Source organism: Vanellus vanellus, assembly GCF_965231255.1.
Source record: "Vanellus vanellus genome assembly, chromosome: 14".
Lineage (NCBI taxonomy): Eukaryota > Metazoa > Chordata > Aves > Charadriiformes > Charadriidae > Vanellus > Vanellus vanellus.
In genome coordinates this window covers 8,421,176-8,434,106 of record NC_138919.1, presented here as the reverse complement: position 1 = coordinate 8,434,106, position 12,931 = coordinate 8,421,176, and the positions used below count along the sequence as shown (strand labels likewise).

Below are 12,931 nucleotides of genomic sequence, written 5' to 3'. Positions count from 1 at the left end.
GAGAGCCATGAGGATGATCCGAAGGCTGGAGCACCTCTCCTATGAGGAGAGGCTGAGAGAGTTGGGGCTGTTCAGCCTGGAGAAGAGAAGGCTCCGGGGAGATCTTATAGCAGCCATCCAGTTGGGGTTGGAACTAGATGATCTTTAAGGTCCCTTCCAACCTAAATCATTCTATGATTCTATTTTTTTTTTTTTTTAATGCTGTAGTATCATAGCCACCAGGCATCAGGTTTTTTTTTTCAGCTTCTCTTTCCTCTTATACTTCTCCAAATAAGCTGTCAGGGGAAGGACTTTTGGAAACATTAACTGTGTGCATTACAAATCACGTTATTGCTCTTCCTCCCTCCATGCCTCCAGCCCTTTGTTATTATAGTATGAATGTGTAGGAGTAAAGCAATGATCTCTGTGGCTTTTATCTGTCTAATTTCTCTCTTAAACACATTTACTGTCTTTAGAACATCCTTTGCAGAACCAAAATAGCAGACAGATAACTGCTGCTATTTATATGATGTTGTTAATAAGGGATTCATTCCTATCAGTTGTCTTCATTGGTATTCATGGGTAAGTCTGAAGAACATCACACTACTGCTTTTGATAAATATCCATGCACAAAGTTGAAGAGTATTAAAGTTTTTGAGTTTTTTAAATTTGGTTAGAACCAAAAGAAGTCACAGAAGGCAAAGGCAGGGACTGGGAGAATGAAGAACCTCTCACTGTAGAAGAAGACCAGGTTTGAGACCAGCTGAGGAACCTGAAGGTGCACAAATCCATGGGAACTGACAAGATTCATCCGCAGGTCCTAGGGAATTGGTGGAAGAAGTTGTTAAGCCACTGTCCATCATATTGAGAAGTCATGGCCATCCGGTTAAGTTTGCACTGACTGGAAAAGGGGAAACATAACCCCCATTTTTAAAAAGGGAAAAAAGGGAGACCCAGGGAACTATAGGCCAGTCAGTCTCACCTCTGTGCCCAGCAAGATCATGGAGCAGATAATCCTGGAAACTACGCTAAGGCACATAGAAAAAGAGGAGATGATTGGTGACAGGCAACGTGGTTTCACTAAGGGCAAAGCATGCCTGGCAAATTTGGTGGCCTTCTATGACAGGGTTACAGCATTGGTGGATAAGGGAAGAGCAACAGACATCATCTACCTGGTCTTGTGCAAAGCATTTCATTGACACTTTTCCACATGACATCATGGCCTCTAAATTGGAGAGACATGGATTTGATGGATGGACCACTCGGTGGATAAGGAATTGGCTGGATTGCTGCACTCAAAGAGTTGTGGTCAACGGCTCATGTCCAAGTGGAGACCAGTGACAAGTGGCATTCCTCAGGGGTCAGTACTGGGATCGTGCTGTTTAACATCTTTGTCAGTGACATAGAGAGTGGGATTGAGTGAACCCTAAGCAAGTTTGCTGATGACACCAAGCTGTGTGGCACGGTCAACATGCTGGAGGGAAGAGATGCCATCCAGGGGGACCTGGACAGGCTTGAGAGGTGGGCCTGTGAAAACCTCATGAATTTCAACAAGGCCAAGTGCAAGGTCCTGTATGTCAGACGGGGCAATCCCAAGCACAAACACAGGGTGGGCAGAGAACAGATTGAGAACAGCCCTGAGGAGAAGGACTTGGGCGTGTTGGTTGATGAGAAGCTCAATATGAGCTGGCAATGCGTACTCACAGCCCAGAAAGCCAACTGCATCCTGGGCTGTATCCAAAAAAGAGTGGGCAGCAGGTGGAAGGAGGTAATTCTGTCCCTCTGCTCTCGTGAGACCTCACCTGGAGTACTGCCTCCAGCTCTGGGGCCCCCAACATACAAAGGACGTGGACCTGCGGACAACAGAGCTTTTAACTATTTCATTCAAGTCTGCTGTGTTTACAATATTTATGACATGAATATTCAGATTTGGCTTGGTAATTTTAAGCACTTATAAAGATTGCTTTGTTGCAAGTCAAGTTTACCTAAGTGAACAAATAATACTGTTTTCATAGAATCATAATAGAATTATTAGAGTTGTAAGGGACCTTGAAGATCATCTAGTTCCAACTCCCTGAGCCTTCTCTTCTCCAGGCTGAACAGCCCCAACTCTCTCAGCCTGTCTTCACAGGAGAGATGTTCCAACACCTTCCACTAGACCAGGTTACTCAAAGCTCCATCCAACCTAACCTGGAATGCTTCCAGGGACGGGGCCTCCACAACTTCCCTGGGCAAATTGTGCCAGTGTCTCACGACCCTCAGAGTGAAAAATTTCTCCCTAATAACTAATCTAAATCTACCCTCTTCCAGTTTGAAGCCACTCCACCTTGTCCTATCACTACATGCCCTTGTAAAAAGCCCCTCTCCAGCTTTCCAGCTTCTTCTAACAGTGCAAGTTTGGCAATTGCCAGGGAACACTATTTCTTTTCAGTTTGACACACAACTCTGGTTTGGAAAATTCTGAAAATTATGCACAAGACTTTAATAATACAAATGCCACACAGTCAAATAGGAGGGAGACAGGAAGAGAAGGAAAGGAGAAGAAAAAACCAGAACTGAATGTGCACACGTACAGCTATGGAAATACTTCTGAATTTTTTTCTCTTGCTTAATAACTGTCTCTTGAAAAGGAATCCTTCTGGCAAAAATAATAGAAAAAGATAACTTTCTAATAGAAACAACTTACACCACAGCTAATTTTGGAAAAAAAAAAATTACTTCAATCCAGAATAATTGCTAAAAATTCTTCAAAATTATAGGAGTGAAGAAACAGATTAAATAAAAATAACTCCCACAAAAAATAGTTATTACATCAATAGGACTTATTTTCATTTTAGCAGTAAAATTCAAAAAGCCTCCAGGCCTCAACCCGTATTCAGAAATGATGGTGTAGATCTAGTATGATGCGAATTGAAAGATAGAAAATACAGGTTTGTTTCAGCACTAAAACCACCTCTTAATTACGTATTCAGAAACCTGAACCGGGTCTTCTGTGTCCTCATGCAGCTTTTTACATCATCACAACTACAAGTATTTGTAGCAGATTCAGACATATGTTTAAGAGTTATACCAACAGTATACTAAAAGAAACAAAAACATCTAATAAAAAGTATTAAAGCTGAAAATGAAATTCAGTACACAGAAGAATGCCAACAGCAATGTGTGAAAAAAATAAAATCAGGCTCATGCTAAGAACAGTTATTACAAATTAATGTGGTCAGGAACATAACAGCTTTTTCAGTCAATGTTAAATAAGATCAATTGACACCTTAAGGAAAAACACACACATTTTTAGACACTGAGTCACATTGCAGAATACCGTGAAATTTTTTCCAACGTGACCCACATACTACTCAGTATGCAGCCTGCCAGGACAGTCCACCTGGTTTGCAGCCCACTCCCAGGAGCAAGGCACATGGCTGTGTGGTGCGGACTGCCTGAATTTCTCTGACTGCAGTAGTAGGGCCTGTTATTGCACATGACTGCGCACTTTTTCGGCAAATGTACAATGAAGCGGCGCTCCTGGAATAGTGAGGTAGCCCTGCCCTTAAACAAACTGAAGGTCCTCACTGACTCAAAAGGTTACAAACAATTTCATATCATTGTTGATGTATGAAAGCATTGCTGCAAATTTTTGACACAACCAGGTTTGTCCTAACCGATTTGCTTGAGAAGCATTAAAAACTACCCAGTGAAAAAGCAAGCAAGATTACTGAAAGAAGAAGTGGAAGAAGCCTTTTAAGCAAATCTCCTAAGTGTTAACCTCTTTGGCTTTGGACAGCATTTTTAGAAAGCAAGCCAAACCCTCATTTCCTATAATCAGTTTATGCCGCAGTCGTGCTTTATTCAGAAGTTAAGCGTGACAGCATGACTACTTAGGTAGTTTCTATTTGCAAAGGCAAGTTTCCTTACCACATATAAGGTTTCCAGTAAAACTCAAACTGATAAATATGCCTAAATGAGATAAAACTAAATAAATATTTCACAGTAGAACTTTTCATATTTATTTGCCATTGTAGATGCCATGAAAGGACATGAGCTTAGAGGCCTTTAGGGAAAAAAAAAAAAAAAAAATCAGATTTACAGTTGCAGGACAGCCACTGGCTGCATTTTCAAAGAAAAGTCAGAGATTTGAATACATAATTCTCTTAGACTTCTTTTACAATTTCATCCATTGGTTCAAGAATAGATCTGGCAATCTTATTTCCTTCTCTAGTTCATCATTCATTGCACCATACCGAACCAGCAATTTAACATCTTGATGCCTGAATTTAAAATCTGGAATCACTAGAGGATTTAACAAAGTACTGCGTGTGATCTTTGTCTATCTGCATGCAACAGATTTCAGGTCTTCTGAAAATATTTACAATAACATGATGTAGCCACCATTTGTTCCCATGCTGACAGAACCTATTTATTCTGGCAAATCAGAAAAGCTGTTTTTCTTACACTGGTTAGATACAAGTATTCTGTATGTCATTGGTCTCTACATTAGGTACAACGTGTGTGCGTCTGGAATATTTTGACCAAAACCAAATCTTGGTATCATTGCAGCACTTTGCAAAATTGAATCATAAATATTGCAAGTTAATGCTATGTAAATCAATACAGTCAGCTGCAAAAGCCCAACTGGAAAAGCTGTTTTAATGTCCGAAGAGAAACTTGCCTAAACTTAAACAGTAAATAAATGTTTGTAAAAAGAAAAAGAAAAAATAGACTTTGCAGCGCTGTGCTTTTTCGGCACGTTGTCAGAAGAGGGGTGCTTCTGCGCACGGACGTGTGGCTCCTCTTATGTTCCAGGGAACTGCAACCCTGTACATGAAGTACCACACGTGATGTATGGTGCCTGAGGAGTCAATCAAATTCTGTCTCAGCGTTCCCAGCCAAGCAGCAGCATTTGCTGCCTGTAGTGGATAAAGAGAACATTGCTGAGACTGGAGGCTTTACTTACCAAGTCTAATTACATTCCTATTCTAAACCATTCCTAATGCATTTCAAACCCCAGAAATATTCTGGCCTCTTCAGCCTTTCAGAAACTGTCATGAAAGTAATTGATAGAAGAGATGAAAAGTTTGGCCCTACATATTTATGTTTCATCGTGTCTCATATCATGAAAGTAGAATTTTCTTTCACTGGGAAAGCAAAATGCGGTCTTGTGTCTGGAGGTGGACAAGCTCCTTTCAAACAATGTTTGCAGAAGAAAAGGTTGATATGATATGTCTTTTCAGGCTTGGTCTCTCTCCAGATCACTCTAAGAAATGAGTAAATAGGTAAAGTGGTAAAGGGGGCCAGAGAGGAATAACACAGACCCACAGAAAGCAGGTTCTACCAAAATTATGAAAGTAATTTATGGCTGGTTCTATGCTTTATGTATTTTTCTTTACTTCTATCAGTAATAGGGTATAAAAACCATGAGAAAGAATCCACAGACATAAAATATTATATTCTTTTTCAGAATGTCTTAAATAAAGGCAAACCAGTGTTAGAACTTTTGGGGGAAGACAGGCAAACATTTAGGATAGAAACCAATGCATTGCAGCCCACAGGCTGAATTCTGCATTCTCAGAGCTCAATATAAGAATAGAGAAGGACAGATGCAAAAATGATTTTAACTGGCCTTCTCCCTTTTCTTAGAATTCAGTATGGTTTAAAATTGCCCCACCTTATACACAGCCACTCCAGTGCCCATGAGATAAGAACAGCTAGTGACCAACCATGAAGTAGCTCCATTCCTTCCTCTTGGCGACATACAGATCTATCATATCATTCTACCCACTGCTGGCATTATACGAACAGAATCGTGTCTATCTGCAACATCTACCCGTATTCTGTTTTCCAATAGACTTCATGTTATGCAAAGCAAATTCTTCTACGCTCCATAATGCCTGGTGAGCCCCTTCATTTAAAAGACAGGTCATTAGATATTTGTTTTACTGGATGGAACGCACTTTCCAGCTAATTTATTGGAGCCAATTCATACCCAGGGACAGCTAATCTGAACTCAGTCCACGTTAATTTTTTCCCCTCACCCAAGAAAAAGCTTGTGCTAGTTTGGTAATGATACTTTGATTTTCAGATGAACTCCTGCAAAAACGCTCACATAGAGTTGACTTATATCTTGGAAGCCTTTGAACATACTGTCTTAGATGCCAGCTTAGAAAAGCAAATGAATAAGCAATCACACATTCAGACAGGATCAACAACAGCACCACCAAAGGCAGCATCCTAGTATTTCCCTAAGCAAAATTCTCATGTCTTTGAGCCAGGATTCATTACCCTTTTGTCTTTCCTTCAGTTTTCACTTTCATTACTTACAGAGAGAAACGTAAGGTTCCCATAGCTTCAGGTAACTACACTGACGTCTCAGCGAAGTCATGGCTGTAGAAGCAAAGCCTTGTTATTAACTGTTAAATATTACATAGGGATAGCTTTACTGTTACACAGAAAACACGTACAAATAGGCAGTTAGTGTATTTTAGCTGTTAGTGGTGTGTCACCGTAGTCATTTCATTGCTATCCTGTTCCCCAGCACTTTCCATTGGCTTGCTTTCTGTATCTCTAGCCCTAAATTTGAAATACAATCTCTTTGTCGCTAGAATAAAGCTCTATATTTCAAAGTAGTTCTTAAAATATGTTCAGATAAGAAATAATTCTGTGAAACATCTACCAAGAAACAGGGTTCCCTATATCTATTTGTATCTTCTGATTGTGACTGCAAGCTGTCACTGAAGCTTTTTTTTTAATGTCTTTAGAGCTTTTATAAGGGCTCACTCCTTTGTGGATTCTCGTCTCTCACTTCAGAGGTTTCTTCCCACTCCTAGGTGCCTACTTTCACAAAAGCTGTAGGACATAATTGTCCTTCAGGATTCTACACTTCTCCCATAGCTGTAAGAAGCGCTGCAAGAATTCAGAGCCATTTGATGGACCCACAAAGATAAGAGGATTGTCAATGAGGAAAAGTAAAAAATACTGCTTCAGAAGTACCCAAGGCCTCCTTATTTAGCTGTACTTACTACACAGAAATGCTTGTAACTGCGATATCTTACAAGAAAAAGAAAGCATTATACAATGCTAATGCGTGTTCACACGACTCTTTATGCCAAAAGTGGTTACGCAGCCATCTTGGAGACTACTTAACTTAGAGAGCAGAACAATATTACATAGCTTTAGGGGCACCCCTCAGCACAGACAATATAAACTCAAATAAGCACACTGAGAAATCCTGGCCCTATTACAGCCACAAGGATTTTTGCCACTGATTTTCAAGAAAACGTGTTTCCATCCATGGTATTTAGTCTATAAGCGACTCACTGGTCTACATGCTTTTGCTATATAACTGCAGATTATGAAGAAATATGTGAAACTTCCAAGTGTGGTCATGGCAAATCATCAATTAGTGAAAAAAAAAAAAAAAAGCTTTTCTCTCTTAGTGACAGATTTAGGCGGAATGGTGAAACTTGAATAAAAACATACCATTGAACGCCCATTCCTTTCTGGCCACCTCATCTAAATGAGCCTAAACTCACTGAAATTTTCCTAGGTATTCATTCCCATGACCTCGCTATCCCAAGCAGCTTGGTAGCTGTCACCTTTCAAAATCAAAATTCAAAGAATAACTCAAGGGTCCCAATCTGAGACATTTGACACCGGTACTGGCAAAGTCAAGATCAAAAATAAAGCAGACAGTTGTGTTCACTTTAAGGACTGGATTCAGATAAGCGTGAGGAGTGGATTGATCTGCCTTTTAGATGATAGGCTCATGTTTGTACAACTGCTCCAATGGAGTGGGATTTAAATCTACATTCCCTACCCAGCAAGGTGCATCCCAGCTTCTGCTAGGATGGTGCACCCCAGATTCACATCCTGATGAACTTGTGCTGTGGAGCAGAAGAAAATTCAAGATTTATTAGTGTAGAAAGAGAAAGGAAGAGCAAGTACCTCTGTCTTAATAGTTGAGAACTCAGCTGGGAGGGAGAAGTCCTGCTTTTGATCCTTACGCTGTTTCTATATTTTTTCAGTTATTCATTTGATGCACAGCAGGAACAAAAGCCCAACTTCTCCCCCCTCCCAGGCATGCGCGTTAGGTTGGAAAAAATTCGTATTTCAACATTTTTTCCAGATGAACAGCTACAACAGTAACTAAATTTGTGGGTGCATTACCTTAAAGGAGTAAAAACCTTACAAAAATATTGAAACTGAGAAAATTTGTGTAATTAGCTGGCAAAACTGGAGGAAGGGAACAAAAAGAGTAACACTCAGAATTAAAGCCCTTCTTTTACTATTGTTCGTTTGGCAATTTTGCAGTTCTAATTCTTTACTCATTTCGTAAACATGACAGTTATATCTTTAAATCCTATTTTACTGATTTATATACCGAAGTCAATGCAAAAGGCACTCCTATAGCACCTTTCATCTGAAAACTCAGTATACTCTACAAATAGCAATTAGTCTTTGTAGCACTTTACCTCCTCCAATGTGTTAACAGCTCATGTTACAGCTGGTGAAACCAAGGCAGAGCACAGACATGTACCCAAGGTCACATAATAAATCCACATGTAACTCCAAAATGTCTCTTTGCATGTTTAAAGTCCACAAAATATTTATAGGGGCTGGTTAAGAAGAAAAATGAACTTCCTGAGGTTCACAGTTGATTTTTAAAGTAGCTGGCATCAGGATGCTTTTCTTGATATCATGATCAGGATATGCTTTTCTTGATAAAATATTTGTTACGATACCATGCTCAATACTACTCTTCTGACTCTTTTCTACTTTGAAATTCAGAAGTAAAAAAACCCGTTCCTGCACTATAGTAGCATCAGGTCACTCACACTGGGGCACAGCACACTGGTATGATAAAACCTATAATCTAGTCAGTATGCCAGAATGAGGACTGCTTCGAGGCTTGCCACAAGGTCTTTTGAACGACCGAATGATATGGTTTTATCAACGCTTTTTTTGCTACATATTTCCTACAATGGTATTTTCCCCCACCCAATTCTGGTACGCGTGCCTATGTGTAAGCCTGCATGTGCACGCTGAAAGAAGACCATTTTAAAGAGGTGAAAACATTAGATAAAGTGGCTGGCTTTCACTGTTAGCATTTAACTCCTAGGCATACATAAGAAATTCTGAGGCAAAACCCTGCAAACCATTATTTGATCAGGAAAAATACAAACAGCAGCTCTCCCACACTGTCACTGCCACACAAAACTCACGCAATCAGCCATTCATCATATATTTGCCAGCTTTCTGCTTGACTTGCTGACTTTGCCTGGTTTGTTCTCTTCAAGCCCAGTCTCCAGACAACAGTTGAGAAGTCCCTGGAAAGGGACTGTGGACTAAATTAGCTAAAGAAACTTTGATGTAATCATATGTACAGAACTAATCATTTCACTTACTGTATTATCTTCCACAAGAAACAAATAGCGAGCTGAAAATTTTACATATAGCATAAACAAGAGCAAAATCAATCTCACAGGTGTGTCATAGGCACAGTCCTTCTGAGGCTGTCTTCACGGAATCACGGAGCTTCAGAGTTGGAAGGGACCTCTAGAGATCATCTAGTCCAACTCCCCTGCCAAAGCAGGATTGCCCAGAGCAAAACCATGCTTAGGTTTTACAGTAGGGGTGTTGCTTATATGCAACAGTAATACAATTTACCCTTCTGTGAGGACATCGATCTTGATGTGTTTGGAGATCTGAGTAACATATCTAATGTCTGACAAAATACAGAGATCCAGGACCATTACTGGCCGTGGGAAAAGGTGCGAGTGAGAAAAAATAAAAAGAAACTAAGGAAGTAGCTTGAGCTTGTTGTGGCCTTTTTCACTTAGCCATACAAAAGAGAAAAATGGCACGAAAAATCAAGCAATGCAAATACCTGAAATTTTTGGTCATTATTTACATAACTGCATCACCACTGTTATTTTTCTAAACAGAAGTCATCACTTACCTTGTAATTGATCATCACAGATCTTGAGTTACGTAAGACAAATTGCTGCAGCTTAACTAATATCAAATTAGAGTACAAACTTACAATTTTACTCTAACCTTACACAAGATTAGCTTAGTTTTTAACTTTTTTATGCAAATTAAACCAATTGAAATGTGAAATAGGCAAATGTATCTATATTAGGAGCTGGACATAATTAACTATGCTACGTAATTATTAATTAAATTACATAAGCTATTGTGACCTTTCTTATACAGACAAGGGCTAAGTCATAAGATATAGAAGCTTGCTCCCCTAACCAGCTGACTGCAGTGCCTTTGATATAAAAATTTATACAAATGAATACTTGTGTGGATATTCACAGTGCCTTTTCTACAGCTGTTTTTGTCAATTGTTGATAACAGATTATTGAGAAATTAGCAACACAGACCGCATTTCCCTCCTGGTTTTATTCAACTTATATACAATATTGCTTTGTGGCATTCGGTGAATATTAGAAAATTAAAAGGACAAGCCACATTTAGAACTGGAAAAAGCTCTTCCAAGGAGAAACAGGTACATCTTCTTGATTATTCAGATTACAGATCTCTAAATGAAACAAGTCATCCTAAAAATCAAAGCAGAACTTAGCAGGTTCTCTTTGTAACACAATACAGGTCTATCAGCAACTGCACCTGCACATCCTGTACTGAAGTTAGGCCAGGCCATTATCTACATTCTGCGATTTGTTTAAAACAGAAGACTACCACATGCTATAGAAAAGCATTCACTCATCGATTAGAAAGAGACGGATGGAGATGGGCAAAACATACAAAGCTTAATTTTACAGCAGAGACAAGAGCAATTTCAGTTCATTGAAGAAGAAACACCTCTTTAACGACAAAATTAAGGATTTAAAATCAAAATCCAGTCACACAGTCATTATATAAAAAACGTGATGAGATGATAAACAGCAATTGCTTTTGGTAATATTCCTCCCTATTTAGGGGCCAGGACAAGGGGGATGCAGACCTGAAGCCTGATCTTGAAGATTAACGTGGTGCTTATGGGAATTTCACCACCATGCATAAAGATACAAATCCAGAGAGAAGGAGAAAATTCAGAGTGCAACAAAAGCCTCCTAGCAATACTGGGGAGAGAGAAAAAGAAGGAAAATAAACAAAAACAGCGCAGGGAATTAAAAACCTACTCATCATGAAGGCAAGAGGAGCTGAGCTGTACAGACAGCTACTTGTACAAGACTTCTGCAGAGAAGCCTTACGTGGCATAGCTTCAAGGAAGATGGATGGATCTAGCCAGGGCACAGCAAAAGTCAAATCCAGGCTGACACAATCATATATTCAAGGCACACCACTGCTGATTAACCAATCACCGTGTTAGTTGATTTACATATTTGGCACTATCTTAAATCAAAATCTAGATTTCTGAAGTGCGTAAACCTTCTTTACATAAAAGGCAAGATCTTAAAAAATGAAATTCAGTTAAGCTCCCCTTAAGCCCCTGATACTCAGTCTCAAAATCTAAATGAGTTGCTGGACTGCTGCAGAATGCCTTCAGCTTCCTGAGCGTGGTTCACACTTTTAAGCAAGGCCAAATAAATGCCAGCGATGACAACAATCAAGCCTGAGCAAAAGCATGCACCGGAAGACACTTGTCCAGGACATCGCAGAGGGCAAAATCCTAAATTGAGAACTGCAATGCAGTATTTGTTGGCAGGGCTATTGCTGTATTTCTTAGTGGCACTGGCCCCAGAAAATGATGTCAGAACCTGGAATTTAGGGTTTTCATGGTTTGTAAAATCACAGGGTATATACCTAACCTTCAGCAACCCAAAGTATTTTCAGCCCCACAAAGCATTAGTGAACTTCCAACCATTTGGAACAGATCTCTTTTTTAATTTTGCCCTAAGGCATTATTCAACACGAACAGATCCACCTTATACACCACTGGACCTTCTAACTGGCTTGGTTAAACACCCTCATGACACTTTGCATTTCAAGAGATGTGCTGTCATATAACAGGGCATCCCAAAGATGCCCAAGTATTTCCAAGTCTGTATACTTCTGAACACTTCCTAAGCTTCCCATATTATGTGAGATGAGCAGCAATGAGATTCATAGGACCTGTCCTCCCCATAATGTGAATATCAGCACAACCTGAGTGATTTGGGGCAGGGACAGTCTGTTGTTAAAGGGCAACAGGTTTTTGTCTGCATATACAAAAAGCTTAGCATAATGGCATCCAAAACTATACTATAGAGAGAAGATAAGGGGTGGGAGGTGGCATGGATTTCTCCTACTGATGTACCTGTAACTGTATCTGGTTCACAGATGCAATTGTGCATGACCTACTATAAACTGTGTAACGTTTTTCTTGTGTCTAACTGATTTTTTTGTCCCCTCCCTCCTTTAAATCCAAATAGCTGACAAAGTCAACGATGACTTCTACACCAAACGCCGACATCTTGCCGAACTGGCTGCCAAGGGGAGCCTGCCACTCCATCCAGTGCGCCTAGATGAAGACAGAGCTTACACAATCGACAGCGGCTTAACCAAACAGAACGGGCAGAAATCCAAAATTGCAAAGATCCACACACACCCATTAGGTTACAATTCCCACTACAAGACCTGGGATCCCAATGACCAGTCTCTTAGACGGCAAGCATACACAAACAAGGGGAAGCATGGTATGGGAGACCCGACGTTAAGCGACCCACTGACAACCCGGAGCCAGCATTATTTGGGCCCACAGCCATACTTCATAACTAACAGCAAGACAGAAGTAACTGTTTGAGTTTGTTTCCTTTTTTTTTTTAAAAATGAAATCCTATAAAAACCACACACAAATATACACACAACACAAACACTCAACTGAAAGGCAAAAAATAAATTTAAAAATAGAAAATAAAAATAAAAAAGCAAACGGAAGGAAGGAACTACCTGGACACTCTTGGTATCCAGCCAACTGTAGGCCGAAGAGTGGGTTAATACCATTCAGCAA

The 12,931-nt window shown here is 39.8% G+C and overlaps 1 protein-coding gene across 1 annotated transcript in view; it reads left to right on the top strand.

The window, feature by feature from the left end:
- SHISA9 (shisa family member 9) overlaps nt 1-12,724 on the top strand; it is a gene marked incomplete at its 3' end in the record, with an annotated part of 186,810 nt that extends 174,086 nt beyond the window's left edge. The window contains exon 4 of the mRNA XM_082490400.1: nt 12,354-12,724. Within this exon, the coding sequence (XP_082346526.1) occupies nt 12,354-12,724 (371 nt within the window). The remainder of the gene's footprint in view (nt 1-12,353) is intronic.
- Nucleotides 12,725-12,931: the final 207 nt, after the last annotated feature.